Raw genomic sequence first — 25,804 nt, forward strand, 5'->3', positions numbered from 1 at the left:
ATAGTTGTTCCTTTATGGCAATGCACCTGTGTTGGTAGCAGATGTTTAACTGACATCGTCAATAGTGTGGTGAGACTGCAAGAATCACGTATAAAAGCACAACAGTCTGCCTTTTCAGTAGCTTAAGGGCTCAAAAACACAAGCACACAGACACTACAAGAGCAGGATTAATTAAAATGGTTAATCATCTATAAGCTTGAAATGAAGAGCCTGTGGACTCCAGATCAGAAGGCTGTGTGTAAAACATCTTGGCATGAATATGAGTTCTGAGGCAATTCAGGCTAGCAAACTCATCCTTGCGAAACAGCCTCAATCTTCTGCTTTTTAGAGCGTCTAGGCTATTTTATCCACCAATTAGTGTCAGCAGCCCAGCCCTCTACCAAGCGGACTGTGGAAATATACCTTGGTAAAAGGGACACAGACAAAAATAAATGTCCTTTCTATCAAAAGCCGTAAGCTTTCAGAGCCTAAGGGTTTGGGAAAGAGAACGGCGATGTCTATGTATATACATACGCAGAGATTAATGATTGATATAGAACAGATTCCTCTCAGTGAACCGAGAAGAGATGGCCAGACACTCAGGGCCTTTTAATAGGTGCCATGCATGACTGAGTCCCTCTTACTCACACCGAAACTAATGTAGCAAGACTAAAGGTATGGACACTACTCCCAGTGTGCTTGTCTGTTCTTGTGATGCGTATTGGTCAGATTTAAGGTCTTATTTTATCACAGTTAGGCAGCTAATGAAGCAAATATAAAGACGCCACTGGCTGCAGAGATTTATCGCGGTGACATCGGCTGTTTGTTAAAATGAAATGAAAGTTTCGGTTTAATTTATACTCTTGAAGAGTTTGTAAAGTTAGACATTTTCACTTTCATTTAAGCTCAAAATCAACTTCCATATTTAACTTGTGCTAGGTCAAAAAGCAGCAATCCTCAGGGTGGTTTCTAGTTGTGGATTCTGCACACCTCCAGCAAATGGAAAACAGTTTCCAAGAGAATATACTTTCAAATAATTCACCGTAACAAAATGCCCAAGCAGGCTGTTTACTGCCAAGCTCTGGTTCTCAGTAAAGGTAGAGCTCTGAATGAGTTCATGACTTGAGTAAATATGATCCAAAAGTAATCATTTGCTATTTTATGTGTATAAAGTCCCAGATTCATTGTTCAGTTGGAGACTCAGCTAGCAGCACTGATGGTTGCCTTTTTTGTGGATTTATAATTTTTTGGACTTACAATTAATAACAACACTTAATAAAGCAAATTCCAGATGAACCAGACTGCAGTGAAGGTTTAAAGGAATAGTTTTGAAGAAAATAAAACTATTTACTCACCATGTTGTGTTGTTCCAAACCTGCATGAATTTCTTTGTTCTGCAGAATACAAAAGAATAAATCTTGAAGAATGTTGGGAACCAAACAGTTTTGGTTACCACTGACTTCCACTGCATGGACAAAAAACACTGGGACAGACATTTCTCAAAATATATTTTACATTCCACAGAAGAAACAAAGTCATACAGGTTTGGAATGTCAATAAACAATGACAGTATTTTTTATTTTTTTTGTGTGTACATACTATCTGAATGTACACAGTCATACCTACTGAAATTAATTATAATGATAATAGAAAATAAAGAAAATTATATGAAAATACTTACAAAGAAAAAAAGTCATGTGCAAATATGGTATATTAATATAATAATTTTATATTATTTTAAAAAAATGTTTTACATCTTTTTTTTTTTTTTGCTTTTGTAATTCACAATAAATAACATATGGCAATATGGCAATCAAATTTATATATTAATGATAACAGCCTATCATAGATTATTCATTCTCTTTGGCTGCTTTATATGTAAATACATTCAAATAGCAAAGGACAAAAAACAACACAACAAACAAACAAAAAAGTTAATCAATCCAACCCCTGATCCCCCTTTCATTTTTCTTGGCAATTTTATAAGATTCGGGCACTTCACCATGTTTTCTTGTTTGTTTTATGAATCATGAAGAAAGTAGCTGATGACAAATAGATTGCTTTTCATATTCCAAGATATACTGTAAGGGATATGTTATTCTGGTATATTACGCCTAAATTGCTAATCAATCAATCAATCAATCAATCAATCAATCAATCTATCTATCTATCTATCTATCTATCTATCTATCTATCTATCTATCTATCTATCTATCTATCTATCGATCTATCTATCTATCAGTGTGATGCTATGAAAATAGAGTTGTGCCCATGCACTTGACTTTAATTCCAAATTTGATCCCTGTTTGCTTTCAGTCCTGTTTAACATTTTAACATACCTCGCATCTGAAGTGTCATTATTGTTCCAGTTTCTGGAGATTTCCTGTCTTGTAGGCACAGATGAATCATATCTAATTTGCGGAATAATACAGCTGGCTCAGCAGTAAAACAGCAATGGGGCGCATCCATTTCAGTCAGCATCAGTCTGTATAAATGTGAACTGAGTGGAGACGGTGCCAAGCATGTTTAGCCAATAAATTAAAAAGCGTCTACTCATCTCTCACCATCCACAGCCAGCTATTAATCAGATTTTGACAAATGACCACAGCTCTCCGGCTATTATCTAGAATCCCACTGTTTATTAAAATAATTAATGAATATAAGCTTGCAAGTTCTCATTACATGGCTACACTACAGATAACCAATGCCTTATTAGTGACCACTGTCAATGATATCAGTTAAATCTCACTGTTAAAAGATAAAAAATGTCTCCACGATCTAATTTTGAAGAAATATGGTAGTATTGTGCTACAGCGCACATTCAGTCAGTTACAGTTCTGGTGCCTCCGTCTCAATATACTGTACAAGGCCACATGAATTCACCTAAGTGTTAACTCTGCAGTAGAGTTACACTCACGGGACACTGCACTTAATCGCAATCACAAAAGTTCATTATTTGAATGTGCTTCAAAGCCTTGCCGGTTTAAAATTTAATTCACGTGCTGTTCTTACATGCGCTTTTTCTTACACATGAAGTGCGCGCACTAAAAAGCCTGTCAAACAGCGCCTGATTACTGGACTATGTGATCTTTTGCGACAATACTGTCAAAACACAAGGTTTACATATAGGTTTAAATGTAGATTCAGTTGATTATGTCTAGAATGAAAGTAAACAGTTGAGAGAAAAACAGATATGTTCCTATAGGCTATATTAGATGCACGCAAAATAGTTTTAAACAGGTATGTTTATTGATTTTGATGTGAGAGGAGAACATGGGATGGACTTTTTCACTGGAGGAAGTGTTATTATGGATTTTGGACTACTATTTTATCCAGAAGCAACAGTTCAAGGTTAAAACATTCTGATGGCACCCATTCACTGCAGAGGATCCATTGGTGAGCAAGTTGTGTAATGCTAAATTTCTCCAAATCTGTTCAAATGAAGAAGACCTGAGGATAAGGACATTTTTAGCAAATTTTCATTTAATGACTATCAGAATGTTGCCTTTAAAGGCAGCAATTCAGCTCACTAGATGGGAAATAAAGCTATTATCTCCTTCAGTGGTGATCTTCTAACCAAATGTTTATTAACAGGCCTCTCTTTGAAGCCTATCAGACAGCATTAATTAAGTTGTGAATTAATTTGATTCGATTAATCAAAATGATTAATCAATTAATTAAATAGAATTAATCAATTGTGGACAGCTCTAAACCACAGAACCCACTGGCATTGTCAGATAAAGCCACTAAAAGAGAGCAATGATTTGCTATTTTTGCTTTCTGGTGAATCAGTACTTCTATTGTTTAGCTACTTAGGATTTTCTCACACTCTCTAGTAAGGTATAAATTATAATGCTGGAGTGCTCTGGGCACATAAGGGGCCTTTCACATTGGACTAATTTTTGTGTTGTTGTTGAAAACAGCTAGATGGAGCATATTAGTAGATAAAAGAATATTAGTACTGTTGCATTTTTCATGATTGCTCTGATATTTGCATTAAACAATAATTATTTCCGAAACTGCAAATATAAACCATTTCTGCAGCTCATCAGGGCCCCCTGCTGATCTGGAGCCTTGGGCAGATGCTCAGCCGGCCTGTGCATTAATCCATCTTTGTCTCTGTTGTCCAAGACTCACAGAAAAGTCTCCACTCCTCTTAATGAAATGACGGAAACACTGTGGTTGGCGCAGAATGAAGATAAAGCATCAACCATCATAGCCCATATGCTGTGTGCTCAGTTGAAACAATACTCATTGTCACATTTCTTCATATACACCCTTGTTATGCTTGAAATATTGACCCATATAGAGAAAGGTCGTCCACGCACTATTGCTGCCGTAGAATGGCCTGGCAAGGTTTAATAAATGACTCTCAATCATGGACAGAGCTTGTGGGGAGGCCACAGGGTGTGTGCATTTTTAAATGATTTCAATGAACTTGGTTACCTGGTAGTCCTTCAGAACAATTCACCTGTTTTAGAAAACAATTTATAAAACTCACAGAGATAGAGTTAAACTAGAACATGGTAAAAACATGAGGCTTTCTTAATTCAACCATTGTATTTTGATATATCATTGTTGGGTCTGTCCTCAAACATTTAAAGGGTGATTCATCTAAAAATTAATATTCTGTTATAATTTACTAAGCTTTGTATTTCCAAACCCAAGCACTGTTATTTTTTTTCCGAAAGATAAAATAATATTTTTCTTACCCTTGCTTCTTCTTTCCATTTAAAGTATTATTATTATTATTACTATATGTTCCTCAAGGGTTCACGTATAAAGTTATTGCAAAAACAAACAAACAAACAAACAAAAAAGTCATATAAATCATATATTTGAAAACATTATTTTCTATTCCTACTCTAGCCTCCTTTCTGAAATGATCACTTTTAGGGGATACAAAAAGTGCATCAGTGCCCCCTCACTAATCCAGAGTTTAGAAAACATTATTATTTTTATGGATAACATCCATAAAAAATGCTAATTTTCAGAGAAATCACTGAAATTGTTTACTAACGGTTTACGATATAGCTGCTGTCAGATCTAACACATTTGTCTGCATCATCTTTCAGCAAAAGTTTCTCTGAGAACTCTCCATTACGCTGGTCCTTATATACAAAACAATTTGCGGTCAACTGCTCCGAACAAACATATAAACCTCTGACGTGATCCCGGACACCATCATAAATAAACCATCCACTCAACACTGTGAACTTTTCAAGTATTTTGTTTAAACAAATGCTTACATTTGTCCTTTTGTCAACAGACTAATGCTCTTGGAGAACGTCAGAAGCTGAACTAGCATCTTTATACTCTATTTAGTGTAGACAGCTTTTGACGTGATGCCAAGCTTGCGTCAGGTGTAGGCAGGAGTCAAGCTGTCAAGTGAATGAGTGTCAGTGGGCGGGGCCTAGTTATACTATTCACAATACACAAATTACACTTACAAACAACAGTAAAATGTACTCCTTTCCAAAAGCTGTTAAAAATTGGCCTTAATTACATAGGGAAACAAATCCAGTGGTTTGACCCCCTCATGTTTATATAGATAGATAGATAGATAGATAGATAGATAGATAGATAGATAGATAGATAGATAGATAGATAGATAATATTAATAAATTCAAACTTAGTTATCCCCTTCCCATTGTCACTTGCTCATAAGATCATGTTGGTAAATGTTTATCATGGATTTTCAATGATGCTAAGTTAAGCATGAATAATAAAAAAAAAAAAAGATATAACAAACCCAAGAAATTCACAGCAATGTTTCTGGTTGCCATGACAACTTCTCTTTCATCACAGTAAAAGCACTTGAATATTATGTATGTAGCTGTATTCATGGAGACACGTTTCATTATAAATATTTTGGAAAAGTTTCTTAAATATTTTAAGTCTGTAGTTAGAAGAAAATATTATTTGAGAGACTATATGGAGTGTGAACGTGAAAGTGCAATTAACATGGTGACTGACCAAAGTGACTTGACCCCATTAGCTCAAATATCAACTTATGATTTGTCAACTCCATTTCTGATGAGGACAATAGCCACAGGCTTCAAATATTCCTCAATTACATATGATGACATTTCTCAGTCCTTCATTACTGCATTTCACCAGTAGTTTTGCTGTAATACTTATACATGTTTATAATAGCATTCACTGATCTAAAGATTCAAGTATCTTGTTTAGCTTGTTTCCAAAGTAACTATTTCAGGTTTCATAGGTAAATAAATAAATAATAATTAACTAAAGGTAAAAAAACCTGCATTTTTCTTCAAATCACAAATTCTTTGAAGTTGTAATGTACTTGAGCTATCGGTGATGTCTTTAGATGTTACTGTGTGATCAAAACCTATTATGTTGTCTAGCTTTACGCTTTGAAATTCTGTGGAAAAATGCTTTCTGTTGCCTCTTTAATCAAAATCACCTCAGTCTATACACATCATAGGCTCTTCAATGGGCCAAAAACACTTTAATAACTTTGATAACACACCCAAGGAGAGGCAGGTGCTCAGTCTGAAACAAATTGTGTTATTAGGTTAAGTTCTTACCTTCTAATTGAGTTCTCTCTTATTGTCACAATGGCTTTGTGCAGCTGAAATACAATTTTGGACATAGTAGACTCATCTGTCTAGGTTTTGTAGTCCTAGGAGAATGTAATGTTTATGACTCCGATTCAAAGCCCAGTTTTTGGGAGGATCATTTGGCATGTGATAGCACCAAAAGTGTGCAATTAACACTTTCTGTATGATATAAAGTCTGGCATTGTATGCTTAATCAATCAATGTACAGTAGATATTGACTATCTGAACAAATGTTTCTGATTTCATCATTTGCAGTGAGACAGTGCAGTCAGTTAGTCCTAAAGACTGAATCTGATAACCTATTCAGATTTGTGTGCAGTGTGAACAAAGCCATTCACAGCTTCAACTACAGTCAATATTAGTGACTGCAGGGCTCCAGTGCCTATAATTACAGCTATAGCTCTGAGCTGTGGACTAGAGAAAGGGACTTTTTAAAGGAAATATTCCAGGTTATTTACTATTTAATGTCTGTGCAGTAGTTTTCAAACTGCTTTCGAATATCATGAGATCAGTGTGATGCAGCAGTCTTGCCTGCTCAGTTGCTATGCCTACATTGTAAATGAATACCGTGAAGGCACATTCTGTTCTCTTTTTATAAGCTAAGGGACAAGTATACATTTTTCTCTGGAAATTGGCAGTATGCCTGAAAGCTGTCCTTATTCATTAAATTGTAATTGACACTGGGTTTTCCTTCAAGTATCAGCAAGCCTTTGATGTAGAGCATCAACCAATCATTAAATGTATAATTCACACAAAATAAAAATTCTGTCGTCATGTATCAAACATATATGACTTTCTTTCTTATGTGGATTGCAGAAGAAAATGTTTTGATTACCAGTGACTTCCACTGTATTGAAGAAAAAAAAAAATTCTCAAAATATCTTCTCATTTATGTTCTGTTTAAATGCAGTATATAACATTCAAAGCCAAGATACTATGCAGGTTATAAGTAAACCTTTGAGCTAGTGGTTTCCATACTTTTCTAGTAAGCTGAACCTGTAAGACATAAAATATTTATTGAAATACCCCCTGAAAGTTGATGTTCTGAAATTGGATAAAAGTGCTTTATTTTGATTGCTTTTATTTTATACTTATGAACATAGTGCACAACTTGAGCAAAAATATATTGTGATTATTTTGATGTTTTAATATAGTATGAATTTGTCTTATATTGCTACTTCTACTGAGACATCCAGACAAAAAGAAGAAAAAGAAGAGCCAACAAGCAGTATTTATGAGAAACAGCATTTACTCTGAAATGAGCCTATGAAACAATGTATTATTAACTAATAAAATATGAATTAATTATCAGCTTTTCATTAACTTATAAACCTCCTACAATTCCATCACAAACCTCCATGGGTTTGCCAAGCCCTGTTTTGGCAACCCTGGTTTAAGCTATAACTTGAACACTAGACGTCCTGGACATTACAAATTGTAAATGATAATCCTAATAACTAGTTGTTGTTATTATAAAAAATTATCACTTTTTAGTAATTGTAATGTGAGTGGTGATTAATAGAAAGGTATAAGAGATACTACAGTACATTTCTGTAAGGAGACATGGATTTGTATTAATTTAGAGGCTGTATTTATGTTGAAATTTTACAGAACACTATAAAAAGTGAATAAAAGAGTTGAAAGAACCTCTTAAGTTAATCTGAAGCAAGCCCTGGGGCAGCTCCAAAGCTCTGATTGAAAAATTGCATTAATGTTAAAGAGTACTACTTAGACTTTCTATCATAATTGAAAAACTAAACTTTACGCAGTCATGGACCAGGTGAATCATTATTCAGAGGACTAAAATCATAATGATTTATACACAGGCACCCAGAACTAAAACAAGACTATTACTCTCCAGTACTTACTTGTTTCTTTTTAATTTTTCATTTTAATTCATCTCTTCAATAAAACTTTCAATTAGGATGCATTCCAAATGAAAGTCTCTCTGCACTCCATCAAATGCTGGCAACTCTGTGATGTGCGATAACTCCCAACCTTTTAATTATGAGTGGCTTCAAGCAGTGACATTCCTGACAACTCCCAGCTGATGAAATGTCTGGAAACATTGCATGGTTATATCACATTGTTTCCACAATACACATACCTGGGAAGTGATATTACACTTCTCTTTTCCAGCTTAATAATATCAATCTTTAGTTACAGTCACCTTTGTGCCACTGGTCTCTAAATGAAGACCTTGGCTTTGTTCTGCCGTCACTTTACTGTTGGTACCAATTAGACCGATGTGCTGAAGAACCGTGGAAGATTTAACAATTTCCCCTGTAGACCAATAGATCTGCACTGTGATTTAGAGCTTTTCTCTGTGATCACAGATGGTTATACACCTCCCAGAGAATTGACCTCTGAATTTATTCATTAAATATCTATTAAATTTATTTATGTGACACACACAGAGTTCAAAATCTGTTTTGTAGCACTGAGATACACACTGTGTTGACAGACCTCAGTTTACATATAGCATGAGTACATGAAGTGAAGATGCAAAAGAGGTGTTGTTTTATGTAAGGCAACAGAAGCGCTTTTCTTTTCTTGCATTTCGGCCCAATATAACAGACCTGTAAGTGAGGAAGTCTTTGCATCAGTTCAAAACCCACATTATTTCCCATGGTAGGTTTAAGCACAGACTGTGCATCCTCGAAGGCAGTCACAGATGCCATGAAGGCGGTTGTTATTCTCATTTTACCTACTACTAACCTCTAGAGCCATTATGTGTGAGTCTGGTATTGCAAAAGCAATGATCTGAAGCACTGAATGCTAAGCACAAGCCATTCTGAAGCACCTGATGTATGTATTACAAATCATAGAATTGTGGAATTACTTTTAGTACAATGTTGATTAAAAATCTTGCATTGTCTTATGCTTTGTGAAGTTTTCCTTTCAGGAGTTAAGTTGAATCCTTTAATTTAAAAGAAGTGTGCTTAATTCTATTAAATGTGCACTTGGAGTGTATACTTCAAATTTTTAATGTTTATGAATTTTAGATTTAGATTGAAGTGTCCTAATATTGTGTTGGAGTGCCCTACAACAGGATCAAATGCATCAAGGTCAGAAAACATTGTAATTCTCTCAGAATATACATTTAATATTAGAGTCATTTGCCAATGTTTAGGAAATTATTCATTCCATGCAAGTTCGGAGCAAACCACTCCCTTCCTCATGCCTACTCTGCTCTGATTGGTCAGCTGGAGAAGCCTGCTGCCATTGGCACAGAGAGGAGGCTTTGAGCCAGTTATCCAGCACTACCATCAACAAAGCACCTTTACAATCCCTCCCTACAATCCCTCCCTCCAATCCATTATTTTAATAATGACATAAAATACAAAAACACTTATGCAAGCGAATCAAACTACTTCGGTAAGACAATAATATTGTGCTTCACCTGGAAACCTTAAGCTGCACTAGGTATACATCACATATTAGCTCAAAAACTATTTTTGAGCACTCAATTGAAAATGTTTACAACATATCAATCGTACTTACAGGTCGTGGTTCGGAGAGCTTGTTAGTCCAAATAAAAAAGATTAAAAGCCAGCGAAGATAAAAGCCAAGATTAGAGAAATCAGTCCTTTGTAAAATGACATGCACACAACAAAAGTTTCAAATTGTATTTCTGTGGTATCCTTGAACACAGCGTCTTCTTAAACATGATGTAAACACACTAACTAGTGGAAGTGTTTGTTGGCACGTCAGACTGTTCGTATTTCGCAGGCAGGTGGGGATTATGCAAATGTGCATCTTTTATTGTTATTACTATAATGAATTACATGAAACAAGTGTAACATGGACACCAAAATAAAGTGTTAACCAATTTAACATATTTACACTATTTTAACCTAACTTAATTTTGTAATATCAAATGTGACCCTGGACCACAAAACTAGTCTTAAGTCGCTGGGGTATATTTGTAGCAATAGCCAAAACTACATTGTATGGGTCAAAATTATTGATTTTACTTTTATGCCAAAAATCATTAGGATATTAACTAAAGAACATATTCCGTGAAGATATTTTGTAAATTTCCTACTGTAAATATATAAAAACTTCATTTCTGATTAGTAATAAGCATTGCTAAGGACTTCATTTGGACAATTTTAAAGGCGAGTTTCTCCATATTTTGATTTTTTTTGCACCCTCAGATTCCAGATTTTCAAATAGTTGTATCTCAGCCAAATATTGTCCTATCCTAACTAACCATACATCATGGAAAGCTTATTTATTCAGCTCGAAATTTTGAAAAATTGACACTTAAGACTGGTTTTGTGGTGCAGGGTCACAAATAACACACTGCAGTTAAAATGATAGCAATTACTTTACACATGCTTTAGTATGTTAGCCCACACATCAAAAAGTGTACTTTTAAAAAGCATAACAAAATATTTTTAATACATAATGATTTAAAACATATATTAAAATAAAACTTTAATTTGGAATTATTACAAAAGTGCACTTTTTAAAAGTATCCTTAACTGCGTTAAGAAATGGTCATGAAAGTATACTCTCCCTAAATGGATTTTTTTATTTCATTAATATTATATTATCTGCTATCTTTTATTTCTGTCTTTGCTCTTAAGCATTTGTATGCTTTTGAACGTTTAATAAGAACTACAGTGGCATGTGAAAGTTTGGGAACCCCCCAGAATCTGAGAAAATGTGAATAATTTTTAAAAAATAAGAGAGATCATACAAAATGCATGTTATTTTTCATTTAGTAATGTCCTGAGTAAGATACTGCACATAAAAGATGCTTACATTTAGTCCACAACACAAAAAAAAAAATACAAAAAAAAAAAATAGCTGAAATTATTAAAATAACCCCATTCAAAAGTTTGTGAACCCTTGGTTCTTAAAATGTAGTTACCTGGATGATCTACAACTGTTTTTTTTGTTTTTGTTTTTTTTGTGATAGTTGTTCATGAGTCCCTTGTTTGTTCTGAACAATTAAACCAAGCACTGTTTTTCAGAAAAATCATCCATGTCCTGCAGATTCCTCAGTTTTTTTAACCCTTTCCAGCAGTGACTATATGATTTTGAGATCCACCTTTTCACACTGAGGACAATTGAGGGACTCACACACAACTATTAAAAAAGGTTCAAACATTCACTGATGCTCCAGAAGGAAACATGATGCATTAAGAGCCGGGGGTGAAAACTTTTGACACAATTTAAGTACAATTTACCTTGATCTTCAAATTCCAAAAGTTTTCATCCCCGGCTCTTAATGCATCGTTTTTCCTACAGGAGCATCAGTGAATGTGTGAACCTTTTTCAATAGTTGTGTTTGAGTCCCTCAATTGTCCTCAGTGTGAAAAGAAGGATCTCAAAATCATACAGTCACTGCTGGAAATGGTTCAAATAGGCAAAAGATGCTGGAAAATGTCTCAGGTTACGAATGTAACCATGGTTCCCTGAGTAGGGAAAGAGACACTGCTTCCTCTAGGGGTCGCTATGGGGAACACTTCGTTGTGACCCGTGTCTGAAGCATACATTGAAATAACACCAACAAGTTGACCGGCGACAGCCCCTGACATCACTACCGGTGCGACTATAGAACACGTCCGGGAGAACACGTCATTCACTTCTTCGTCTGAAGCTTGCCTCCGAAGAATGCCACCATAGCTAGAGGACGCGGTGTCTCGTTCCCTACTCAGGGAACCATAGTTACAACTTCGAACTGCATCCTCTAGGGGTTGCTATGGGGAACAGTACACCCACGCTGCCATGCTGAGGGGAGTACAGGCCAGAACCATGGCGAGCACTAAACACCAACTTTACTATTTCCATGGGGGTTGCCCCTGGGATGTTAGACGGCTGTCTGTGACATTATCCCTTATGGCCAAAGACCTAGGCTACATACCCAAACTTACCTGTTAGCTGTCAGGCCCGGGGAAGAGCTCAGGGCCTGGAATCAAGAAAGATTCCTTTAAAGGGATATGGCAAAGAGCCTAGCATTTATACTAAGTCTTGCCTGCCACACAGGGCCTACCGCTTGCTCTTGCATAAGCTTGCTGAAGGAACTGTCTCAACAGATCCCTAGAAGCAACACCCTGTTTAAATAGGTATCCTGAGGATACATAGGTGGAGTGGCGCCCAAGATGAACGGGGCTTTTACCAGCTCAAGAGAGGGCACAAAACAACTGCGTGAAGCCCTCACCATATAGGATTTTAGAAAAGAATGCAAAGTACTCATGTGCGAACTTACTGCAGTGTGGATTTTAGAAAGTGCACAAAGACTTCACATGCACACTTACCATAACATGAATTTTAAGATACTGTTCTAAGGGGCTCTCGTGGCACTCTGAAAGAGCAGCTCATAGATGGAATGGTGCATCCCAAAAACAATATGTTTGAGAGTCATCAACTCAATCCATGGTTATAATGCTGGAGCGGCTAGCAGTAAATATCTAGCTGAGGGGAGGGGCAAGCACCCAACTCTCATGAGAAAGGGGGCTCAACCTGCAGCATGTTCCAATGCTGGAACGGCCAGCAGTAGGCTACCTAGTTGAGAGAGCACAAACCCAACTCTCAACGAGAGAGGGGGCTCGACCTACAGCCTGATCATGAGATCAGAAGGGTAAGCGTACTGCAAGCTAGCCAAAAACTCAGTGCATCAGAGAGGTGAAGGAAGGGCCTAGTTCACCTGATGCTGCTGGTCACCAGGTGCTCTGGGAAAACAGAGAACTCAACTCTCACATGAGAGAACTCAGAATTCAGGAAGAGAGTAGCGCGCTCATAGGCAACCCTTTTTGGTAAAGGGGAGCGCTGCTAAACTACCACGAGAACAGCCCACGGAGTGAGGAATTCAACTCCTCCAAAGGGGAAAGAACTCGGGCGCTTAAGGGAAAGCGCCATGATCACAATAGCCCTTCATGCAGAGGGAAGCGATGCTTGAAAGTGTATTAACAAAGACACACTGGTTGAGTGGAGCCCAAAGTACCGAGGTCTAACCAACTCGGAGAAAGGGAACGAAGCTGAGCGCATAACCCTTACCATACAGGATTTCAGAAAGTGTGCAAAGTGTTCAATGTGCACACTTAACACTTATGTGGATTTTAGAAAGTGCGCAAAGTGCTAACATTCAAACTTACCACTTACGTGGAATTTAGAAAGTGCCCAAAGTGTTCAACGTGCACACTTACCACCATGTGGGTTTAAGAACGTACACAGAGCTTAGCGTGTGTACTTAAAGCTTCCTAAGCATCACAGAGGTGCTGAATCAAACGGGAGAGGCAAGCTTAAATGCAACCCTCTAAGGCGAGGGGAGCACTGCCTGAGAGAGCATTATACAACAAGACTCTCGCAAATGCCCCATATACTTCCTGCTCGATGCGTCAGCAAGAAGGAATATCCAGATACCCAGGAAGCCCCTCAGGGCAACCTAGCCAGACATCCAGGAAATTTTTGCAGAAGCCTATGACCTGGTCGCATGATCCAGGAAGCATGAAGCCAGAATCAGGGCTATCATACCAGCTGGACATAATATTGAGGAGTGAGGAAACACTGCAAGTCGAGCACCCAGTTCTGAATCCAGCCAAGGAGGGTGTTCCTGAGGACCTACCCTAGATGAGGCAGAAACTCACAGGTCCCGGAAGAACACTGCAAGGAAATCTCACAGAGGATTATACACACATAACCACCAGCAAATTAATACATCTATCTATCTATCTATCTATCTATCTATCTATCTATCTATCTATCTATATCTATTTTATATCTATATCTATCTATATATATATATATATATATATACACACACACACATAATGGATCATACTCACCCATCTTGGTTCCCGCGCTGGAGCCCCGCTCAAGAGGAGACTGTAATCCAGGAAGTTCCCACCTAACATCGGTCAGGTGGAGAGAGAGCTGGTGGTTATAGGGGAATTAAGAAGGGGAAGATAAGGGCAGATGTAAAACCCCCAAAGGGAGTGAGTAGATACTCAAGTATCACTCTGATCTGGATGAAAGCGATGACGCCTTGTCTGGATCACATCCCTTTGCCTATCTTCCTTTGACCCGCGATTCCTCCAACCCTTACCTGCAGGTGGGGGAGAAGCGCAAGCCACGACACCAGCTTTCTGTGCCCGTCTCTGATCCCCAGACCGAGATGGACCAAGACCCCTATGTTGTTCGGGCTCAGACCTGGACGTTCATGAAGGACTGAAGGCTGCTGAGCGTGCTTTCGCCTCCCTGAACCCCTCGATCACCATCTCAACGGAGGTACCGAAAAATTCAGAAGCCGAAACCGGAGCATCAAGAAGAAAGCTTTACTTTCTTCCTCATATCTGCAAGGTTTCACCTACAGATGTCTCTCCATTACTACCATGGCCACCATAGACCTGACAATGGCAGATGCTGCCAGCTTAGTAGCACGGAGTGTGAAATCCATGGTGCGGTGCAACTCAGCTACCTCATCCTGAAACCATTTTCATGCATCACCTCAATGCTGCATACTCGTATGCTGGAATCAATAGATGCATGAGGAAAATGGCCTCTTCCATTTCTACTCGATCTCTGTATGGAGACCAGGAAGAAATGGAAGGCTCACCTGAGCTGGAGGGCTATGGCCAGAATGTCTAGTCCAACCTTGCCGTGGCATGATCCATAACCTCCAACAGCTCATCTTACGCAGGGCAGGAGGATTGAAGAGGCTCAGCCTCAGCTTCTTCACCGTCCCCAGACATCTCCTGCTCTTCCTGGGCTGAACCCAGCCAAGCACTAACCTCCGGATCAGAAAATGTTAGAGAAATAACATCATCCTCCAGCAGCTTTCTCTCATCCACAGCCGACGAGCGCGAAAGGGAAGCCCCTCCCAAATTCATCAGCCAGATCAACCTGTGATCCCCCTCAAGCTCATTCTTGTCCGTGCCTCAGCAGTGGCGGGTCCTGAATCGTGGGAAGCAGATGTCTGCCCCTCTTTCCTCGAAAAGAGAGACAAACGCGAGCGCAGTTTTTTTTTTTGAAAAAACGCTCACAAATGCACGCAAATTGCCATCTCAAGGACATTGCGTGTGTGCTCTTAGCCCAAACAAACAACGCAGAGATTGTGTGTGTCATCGGGTGTCAAATAACGATGCACGCATCCCTTTAAACGTTTTGCTAGTGCTCGTTTGCAAGGAGGAAGTCTTAAGAGAAGACTTCTTTTAACTATCCCCTCGATGTGGGCATAACTAGTATGCTGGAATCTGTGGATGCAGAACGAGAATGGATTTTATTTTATTTTTCAGGCCGGAGTACAGCATATTGTGGTTATCTGAGGAACACATGATGTAAAACCATATGTCAAGAACTGCAGACAGACGCACACTATACATTTCCTATATAAACAAAAGGAAATTACTGATAGCGAGAAATTTCCCGTCAGGTCCTTTCACTGTTCTCAACGCGACACAACGCGCAGCATGCATTTAGCTCCCGAGGAAGCTAAACACGCTTTGTTTCCACGAACGAAACTGCTGCCGCGAATGCATCGCTATTCCAGCGAGAGGCAAACGCACTCATGCACACACTGTCTACAGCCTTGGGTAAATGGTGAAATACTCACATCCCCCTCAGTAGTCTCGCGAATGCCTCACAATGAGCACAGCAGAGCGAATCTAACTCCCTCGAGAGCTGAACGCACTTCATCACACACACACCCACAGCACGCGAGCCGTGTGAACAGCAAGTATCACATCAAAGCCTCTGGCGAGAAACATGCACTCCTAAACGCTGTACGCTTCAAACAAAATGGTCAGTGAAGACGAAGAAGAGAATAACGTGTTCTCCCGGCTTTTTTTTATTTCTACTATAGTCGCACCAGTAGTGTCGTCAGGGGCTTTTGCCGTCCAACTTGTTGGTGTTTTTTCAATGTATGCTTCAGACACGGGTCACGACGAGGCGTTCCCCATAGCGACCCCTAGAGGATGCAGTTCGAAGTTGACCTGAAGGTTTTTCTGAAGAACAGTGCTCAGTTTAACTGTTCAGAACAAACAAGGGACTCATGAACAACCATCACAAAACAAAAAAACAGTTGTGGATCATCCAGGTAACCACACACAGTATTAAGAATCAATGGTTCCCAAACTTTTGAATGGGGTTATTTTAATAATTTCAGCATTTTTTTATTTATTTTTTTTGTCATGTGGACTATATGTAAGCATATTTTATGTAAAACATCTTACTCAGGACAGTACTAAATAAAAAAAATAACATGCCTTTAGTATGATCTCTGTTATTTTGTTAAAATTATTCACATTTTCACATATTCTGCAAGGGGTTCCCAAACTTACGCATGCCATTGTAGCTGTAAATGTTGTTATGAGATACCAGTACCACTGTTGTTTTATTGAAAAATCTAATAATAATATTAATAATAATAAACTATTTAATTTCCAAATACATCATCTTACTGTAGACAATTCATCAGTGCACATTTAAATAAATAAATGAAATGTTTGTCTTTACAATTTTTCACTTAAAATGTAAGTGGTTTTGGCTCTGTAACAACAGAGTGCACTGTGAGTCTTGATTATAAAATAAAACAGCAGTTTTAATCATAAGAAAATGTACTTTTTTGTCTGTTGATTATTGTTAACAAACAGCAGTAGTCTTTATAAATAAATTAGCAGATGTCTAGACAGCTCAGAAGGCTCATTAGACAACTATTGTTTGGACACAGCATACAAATAATACAAAGTACATTGTCAAAAACCAAAAAAAAAAAAACCAAAACAAAACAACACCACCACCAAAAACCACACAACACCAAGTTTATGCATTGTATTTTCTTTAGTACTTACATATAAGGAGGCAAATACAACAGTTGTTTTTTAGGGAGGATACAGGATGTTGTAACAGTGCTCTGTACATTAAGGGTATGGCAGCACAAGGCTGACAGTACCGTGCTTCAGAAGGTCAGAGAGTACAGCTCAAATCTACACCACAGCCCTGCATATGGTCAAGGCAAAGGCCTAGTAGCAGCTCCTCTTGAGAAAGAAAAATAAAAGCGCAGATATCGCAACTGCCGTTTCATATACATACATACATTAGTTAAAAGTAGAAATCAATATCAAACCAAAAATGATATCCTGATAGTGATGTTACACTTAGGAAAATAATTGTAGGAAACAGAAAAGTGTATGAGCTGCTACCAGAGACTTGCTAGTAGTCTTATCGAGTCTTACGTACCCCATCAGAAGACTTTAATAATACAGTGGAAATTATGTTCATTTTGATCGTCAAGGTACAGTGGAAAAATTTACATTCAGTTCTGAGCCTCAATAAAGGTCAAGTGTGGGTCAAACTAAACCACTGACCAACACTCCAGCTGTCTATCAAAACCTAATACCTCGACATGTTACATCATTTCATCGTATGTCATGACTGAAGGTTTACTCATCAGAATCCTTTGAGAAAAAGGTGAAGGGGTTACAAATCAGAGGACAAAGGTGGAGAGGTGTCAGTAATAAGTTCTCTGTGACTTTTATCTGGAGTGCAAAGGACCCCTGATTAAACTAGGGGTGAGTTTAAAAAAAAAATTTTTTTATAATAAAATCTATAAAACAAAGAAATAAAATATAGGTGTTCCTTCCCGGTTACAGGAAAATGACTAATAAGACTATTAAAACAAAGTCATGGTTAAATAATCCTGCATGTTTCACATACAGCACAGTGGAAAAATAAACATTTAATACAGTGTGTGAATTTAGACGTCCTGAAGAAACTGGAGGGTGGACTGTAACCCTGAAACTAACCTGCGATAGGTCAGCAGCAATACAGATATTTTTTTGCGCCTCACCACAAAAAAAAATAATAAAAAAAAGCTTCCAGACCCGTTACCAGCTTACCCCTTTCTAAACAAGTAAATGTTTAACATTTCAGGCTTGATCTACTATGCTACCGCATTTTCTTTAACAAAGCTCTAGCGAGTTTCAAAGTTAAAAAGAAATAAACAAACCCCAAAACCTGCAATTTACATTGTGGCAGATGTTACATCTAGTTTTGAGAAATTTCTTGGTATATTAACAAAAGTAACAGTGGTGCTATATCGATATCTGGGGCGGATCTACTTCAACACATTAATCAACCCCTCCAGTGTGTTTGCATAGCATTTATCCTTACCAGAGATCTTATCTCTATTACCGCCTGGATGGGAATTCACGGTGAGATCAGTAAAGAGACAGAAAAAGAGAAAGAGAAAAGAGAAAAGAGAGCCTCACTGAAATTCAAGTATCTGGCTGCCGAGTCCCTATATGGCATCTGCCTCCCCTATTCCTCAGGCTAACTGAGCAATCAAGAGTTAAGCTTCAGCAGTCGTTATGTACTGAACATGGTATGTACACAGGAGGGAGGGTCTGGCACATGCATGTAATGCATGGTAACATGATATGTCCTCTATTATCATTTATGTATGATTAGATAATTGTCACAATACAAACCTATACAAAGTAAAAAAGAAACAAAAGAGCGCTAATTGTGCCTCCAAGTCTCCATTCATGCAGAGGAATGTTGGAGAAAATATCTAACTCCACAATGTACAAGCTCCTGCTTTCCCGTGCCGACACGTGTTTAATTGAGATACAGACTTCTGTAGAATTGCCCCTGCTTTGGCCCTTAACGATGTGAACAAATGTGGTGTCAGCACAGAGCGAGGTTGTGACGATTGAGATCCATTTAATAAGGCATTAGACTTAACCAAGACGGTGAGAGAAGCAGAGGTGGCATCCAGATTGAGAATGAGTATGAAATACCAAAGACAGAGGAAGAAGTAATACAGCAACCAAGGCATGTGTTGAACCAAGATAACGCTGAACAGAGGAGCAGGGGGATAAAACCATTCAACATTTCTAACACTGACAGAAAGAATCCATGGCACGTTTTCACGAACGTCCCTGTCAGTGTCTGTGTCAGGTTTATCAACAATGGCATGAAAATGATCCATCTTAAACACAAATCTGGGACAAAAGTAGAATCTGCACTTCAAAGGCCTCTTTGTTGGAGAAGAATCTGTTGAATTAAACAAAAAAAAAAGAGAAGAAGAAGAAGAAGAAGAATGGACACAGTGCCAAGACTCCAGGCATTCCTCTGAGAAAGATCCTATCCACAGTAGGGTGACCCACACATGATTGAGTACTTCAGGAATCCATTTTGATATCAGTGTTCACAACTGAAATTCTATGTTTCCCTTAAAGATCATACACTCACCCTTCTACTGAGCAGCAATCATACACACCGCTAAAGCCATTTTTGCTAGAATCCCTTAGACTCGTCTTTGGTCTCCCTGGCAGCGTCATGAATATTTTTTTCGTTCGTACAAGTGTCAATGTGTAAGGGAAACACCACTGTGCAGAAAACCCAAACAAAACTGGACACTAGGCCTTGGTTGTTTTTCTTGTAAAAGGTACCTCCTCAAGAGTGAAAATTAAGAGAGAAAAATAGAAAGGAACGTCTTTAGAAAGCACATAGCCCGGTCAGGCTATTTCCTTTATCCTGCGCATGTAGTCGTGCAGTTCCTCTGGGTCCTGAAAGCCCATGTCTTGGCATACCCACTGAATGTCTTCTTCATTGGCAATGGGGATGGAGTTGTAGGGTAAATCCTCCGTGGGAAGGGTGAAGGTGGTAAACTTGACACGCTTGCGTTTGGAGGTCGGTGAGCTGGCTTCCTCTCCATGGTCTTTGGTGGAACCTCCGGAGCTGCCGTCTCCTCGGCCGTGGACTTGGCTTTGTACACTAGTCTGGGAGCTGCCGCTGCTGTGGTGGTCCCCGTGACAACAAGTCTGTACCGCCTCCAAGGTGTTGCTGGGGCTCTCCACCGTCTGAGGCGAGAGATCGCTCTGGGCGCGCAGGGGTTCCCCGTTACCCAAGAACACCCAGTGGTGGGAATGGTCCATGTTGGCTTGGCCTTCAGGAGGGATGCGCTTATGGCGATACTTGTACACAAACACAATACAGTTTATAAGAAAGACCAGTATGGCGAGACAAAAAACCACGAGGAGAGCATACATGCCGATTTCCAGGTGGGTTATGCTATGGGGACTGTGCACCAACTCGTCGTCCTCCTCGTCTTCTTCAGTTGGTTCCTCTGGATTGCTTATTGTAGGGAAGTTGGTGTAATCAATGGGCACACTTGCGGGCTGCTCATTAGATGGCTCATACCCTCCACCACCTGCGTTGGAATCGATAGCGGGCCTTCTCGTGTTGACAGGTATTCTAGTGTCTATTTCAGTCACTGTATCCACTTCCTCCTCAGAGTCTTCATCCGGTCCAAAGCGGACTTTGACGAACACAGGAGAAGAAGCAATGACACTCTTACGTTTAGTCTTCTGGCAGGTTTCGCTGATGGTCATCTCCATGTGCACTACCTCTCCTGTGCCCTCGCCTTCGGCCACGATGACTGGCCACCGCTGTTGAGGTTGTTGAGCCACTGTAACCACCTTATCGTCTGCTGTGGTGGCATTGAGGTTGTAGTCTTTTGGGTCATACATACTCAGAGGGGCGGCGGTATTGTCGCTGTAGTAAACCCAGATGGACAGACTGGCCTCCTACACACACAAAACAAAAGAAATTATGAGCTTGAATTCAACCCTCACACACCCTGTAACGGTAAATTTTTTAACCTGGCTTCAAATTCTTTGGTGCCTGTGATGCAAAGGGGGTTGCGCACGGAACAAGAATGTTTCTTTTTTGAGTTAACACCATTGAGTATTGAGTGTTGTGTTGACTCAAACTGCTTTGGTAACCCGTTTTATCCAGTTAACTAAAAAAGAACCAGTTAGCAAACCGGACATCACTCAAGATTGTTTGCCTGGCCCTGAGGCTATAGATTACAGGTAATAATGTTGTAAATAATGTTCAGTTTCTTGCACAGACTGATCAGTTCACTTCTTAAAGGGTTAGTTCAGCCAAAAATGAAAATTATGTCATTAATGACTCACCCTCATGTCGTTCCAAACTCGTAAAACCTCCGTTCATCTTCGGAACACGGTTTAAGATATTTTAGATTTACATTTACAAAATATACATTTTGCTCCAAAAATAACAAAAATTACAATTTATTCAGCATTTTCTTCTCTTCCGGGTCTGTTGTGAGCACGTTCACAACACTGCAGTACCCAGACTAGCAACACGCTGACGTACGACGCTGCTGACATGTTTTCTTTGTTATTGGGCGCACCAGAAAACACGTCAGCAGTGTCGTACGTCAACAGTCACAGCAGTCGCGTTCACAACAGACCCGGAACAGAAGACAATCCTGAATAAAGTCATAATTTTTGGAGCAAAATGTATTTTCAATGCTCCAATAAATTCAAACGGACCCTCTGATGTCACATGGACTACTTTGATAATGTTTTTATTACCTTTCTGGACATGGACAGTATACCGTACATACATTTTCAATGGAGGGTCAGAAAGCTCTCGGACTAAATCTAAAATATCTTAAACTGTGTTCCGAAGATGAACGGAGGTCTTAGGGGTTTGGAACGACATGAGGATGAGTCATTAATGACATAATTTTCATTTTTGGGTGAACTAACGCTTTAAGACCTCAATATATTGTCAAGAGCCAGGGATATCTTTTTTTTTGTTTTTGATATACTTTTTTTATTTAGAAAAATGGGTAGCCACTAGGGGTGGGAATCTTTTGGCACCTTACGATTTGATTCACCATTCTTAGGATCATGATTAGATTAAAAACTGATTCACAATTTTTCGATTTTTAACCATGATTCACAATTTTTCATCATATTTTTTGTGCACACTGGACATCAAATGCACCAGTATTTTGATACAAAACACACCGGTCTATAGTATGGGTAATCCTTACTCAAGAAATCAGTATTTCCTATTAACTACTGACCTCCTTATAAATCAAAAATATTTGGGATGTTTGCGAATCGGAATACCATGTTCAGAAAGGACATTACATCGGCAGTACTTAGCACATATTTTACAAGATTAGATGTTTGTCAGTGGCGCTTAAGATCTGCAAATCATTCGCCATCGTCCTATTAGTCATCTCTTCTTACTCTGTTTATGTGGCAAGTTAAATTTTATGTACTGTAATTTTTTTTTGTTCCAACAATATCAAGTTATTATTATTATTACATTAACTAGAAAAATTGATTTTTGAAATTTGTGAATTGATGCAAATCGCTAGAAGACCGAATCTTGATTCATGTGTGAATTGATTTTCCTCCCACCCCAAGAAGCCACTGACTTGCATTGTTTTAAATCACAAAGCACCACGGTTTTAGCTAAAAATCTTTACTGTTCTACTGAAGAGAAAAAGTCACTTGCTGCATATCACGGATGGCATGAGGGGCAGTAAATTAACTGCAAATTTTCAGTTTTGGGTGAACTACCCCTTCAACTTTACTCTCTCTTTAATAAAAAAAAACATGAGTAGCAATCACTGATGCTAAAATTTTTTGAGCAGCCTCTAAAGTCAGGGATCCTTTTATATCATATAACACTTTAACACTTTAATTTAAGGACTCATTCTCACTATTAACCAGCTGCTTATTAGAAGCATATTGCTAGATTTTTAGCTGTTTAATTAATAATTAATTAATTATAATAATAATTCCTTACATTTATATAGCGCTTTTCTAGGCACTCAAAGCGCTTTACATTGTCAGGGGGTATCTCCTCATCCACCATCAGTGTGCAGCATCCACTTGGATGATGCGACGGCAGCCATATTGCGCCAGAACGCCCACCACACACCAGTTTACTGGCGGAGAGGAGACAGAGTGATGAAGCCAATCAGTGGATATGGGGATTATTAGGAGACCATGGTGGTCAGAGGCCAATGGGCGAATTTAGCCAGGATGCCGAGGTCACACCTCTACTCTTTTTCGAAAGTCATCCTGGGATTTTTAATGACCACAGAGAGTCAGGACCTCGGTTTAACGTCTCATCCGAAGGACGGTGCTTGTTGACAGTATAGTGTCCCCATCACTACACTGGGGCGCTAGGACCCACACAGACCACAGGGTGAGCACCCCCTGCTGGCCTCACTAGCACCTCTTCCAGCAGCAACCTAGTTTTCCCAGGAGGTCTCCCATCCAGGTACTGACCAGGCTCAGCCCTGCTTAGCTTCAGGCAACCGGTCTTGGGCTCCAGGGTGATATGACTGCCGGCTAATCAGTACTTATAAAGCACATATGAATGCTTTATTCTACATGACCATATTTTAGATCTCTTAATTCAACCATATACCTTAACTTAACAACTACCTTACTAACTATCAATGAGCAGCAAATTAGGAGTCTGTTCAGGGAAAATTCTTAGTTAATAGTGGATGTTTTCCCTATAAGTGTTACCCACCTTTCTCTTTACAACAAATTATCAATACTGAGATTATCAATACTGTAAGTGTTACCATCTTCATCTCCTGACTTTCAAAAAACCTTTGAATATTCGTTATCCTGAGTTTACTGGTCCATATAAGCAATTGTCTTGTGCAAGCAACATGCAGCTAACATCAGAAGGGCTTGCATGCTTTGACCGTTAGAAACCGGCTGAGGGGAAATAGAACTGGCGCAACGCTTGTGTTCTTGTCACCTCATAACAAGCCTAAGCTTGACAGTTGCCTTCCTGCTTTGCACTCTGCTAAAGGAACAGCACAACACCTTACACCTGTTGGCAGGAAGACAAAATGAAACCACTCTGCCAGAGTGCTTTTAGTCAGAAATGAAGTGTTGCTTTGCTTTTATATTCAGGAAGATAAGTATTTATCTGCCTCCAGTCAGCAATGGCCTGTTGTGAGGCTGTAAAAAAACTCTTCTGTCGAGTCACTAACTTCAAGGTTGTTCTGACATTCGGGCTCAGGCTCTGTCAACGCTGCTTGTCAAGATGAAGAGAGGCTTTGATATGCATGATCTGAATAATACATTGAAGACGACGTTGTCCTCGCGGACCTTTCGAGATCACTCTAGCCACTAAATAAAATGGCATCAATCACGAATGGCCCTTGATTCTTGAAGCTTCAGTCTTTGGGAAATGACACTGTAACTTTTACATGGATATGCCATTATATTTTTAACTGTTAAAAGTGTTTGAGATCTATCTTGAAGGTAATTTTGGATTCACTGTATGCAACAAACTACAGAAGTAAAATGTTCAAGCATCCAAGACGCTTGGAACTTTAAAACAGAATAATTGCTTACACCAGCATACAGCAAAATCAATTATTTAAGGCTGCTGGTGAGACAAAGGAAAGGGGCATCTAAAATGTAAAAGAAAGAACAAGAAAATCAGTAACACTTTATGTAAGAAGCTTCAATTTGTTTAGATTAATGCAATCATAAACAACATTGACAGCATTTATTAATATAGGTGAATATTCATCTTTACAGATACTGTTTAAATTACATTAGTTTGGATAAATTAACATAATTCAATATATTATCAACATACTTGAATTAACAGATAATATTATAAGATAACACTTTAATTTGGGACCAGTTCCCATAGTAACTACTTGCTTATTTGCATGCACATTACTAGCATATTGGCTGTATATTAGTACATATAAAACACACATTAACGTCTTATTCTGTACGACCGTATTCTACATTCCTTAAACTTGACATTGTAATGTATAAGTAGAAATTATTAGGGGTGTCCCCAACTAAGGATTTTAATATCAGAATTTTTCAAATCAGAATTTTCGAATCTTGCCGATAGTCGAATCATATGTTTGGGGGCAGGACAAAATGCGTCAAGTCAGACCAGTGTTGCCAAGTCTGCGGTTTTCCCGCAGAATTGGGCTACTTTAACACTGTTGCCGTGGGTTGTTTTTCATGTCCAAGGGTTTAACCGACCCCAATAACATAATATTTAGCCCCTAAAATGCTAATTTTAACTGGGGGACCCCAACCTGAATGCGACTTTTAACGCAGGATCCCCCTCGAAACGTGATTGGGCTAGGTTTGAGTAGCAATTGGGTGGGTTTTGTTGTGAAAACCTGGAAACCCGAGTCAGACATAAAGCATCTGATAGCGGGTTGTTATTCAATGGGATTTAACTCATTATTTATCTCAAATAGAATAAACTTGGTTATTTTTATACAGCATAACATTAATATTACGACTTAAATGCTATCTGCAAAAAATTCCGCCAATGCACATCATCTGCGCGGCTCTGAATGAACTCCTTTTGTGGACGTGTTCATCACGCAACAACGCACAGAAACACGGCAACTAAACTCTAAAACTTAACAGTGTTTTATT

At 38.8% G+C, this 25,804-nt stretch overlaps 1 protein-coding gene across 2 annotated transcripts in view; it reads right to left on the minus strand.

Annotated features, from left to right (window-relative positions):
- Positions 1-17,334: 17,334 nt before the first annotated feature.
- Positions 17,335-25,804, minus strand: part of tmem132e (transmembrane protein 132E) — a 337,170-nt gene continuing 328,700 nt past the window's right edge. For both annotated transcript variants that reach the window (XM_042724909.1, XM_042724908.1), the window contains exon 9: positions 17,335-21,109. In XM_042724909.1, the coding sequence (XP_042580843.1) occupies positions 20,039-21,109 (1,071 nt within the window). In that variant the 3' untranslated portion in view covers positions 17,335-20,038. The remainder of the gene's footprint in view (positions 21,110-25,804) is intronic.

The sequence above is a fragment of the Cyprinus carpio genome, chromosome B5 (genome assembly GCF_018340385.1).
Source record: "Cyprinus carpio isolate SPL01 chromosome B5, ASM1834038v1, whole genome shotgun sequence".
Lineage (NCBI taxonomy): Eukaryota > Metazoa > Chordata > Actinopteri > Cypriniformes > Cyprinidae > Cyprinus > Cyprinus carpio.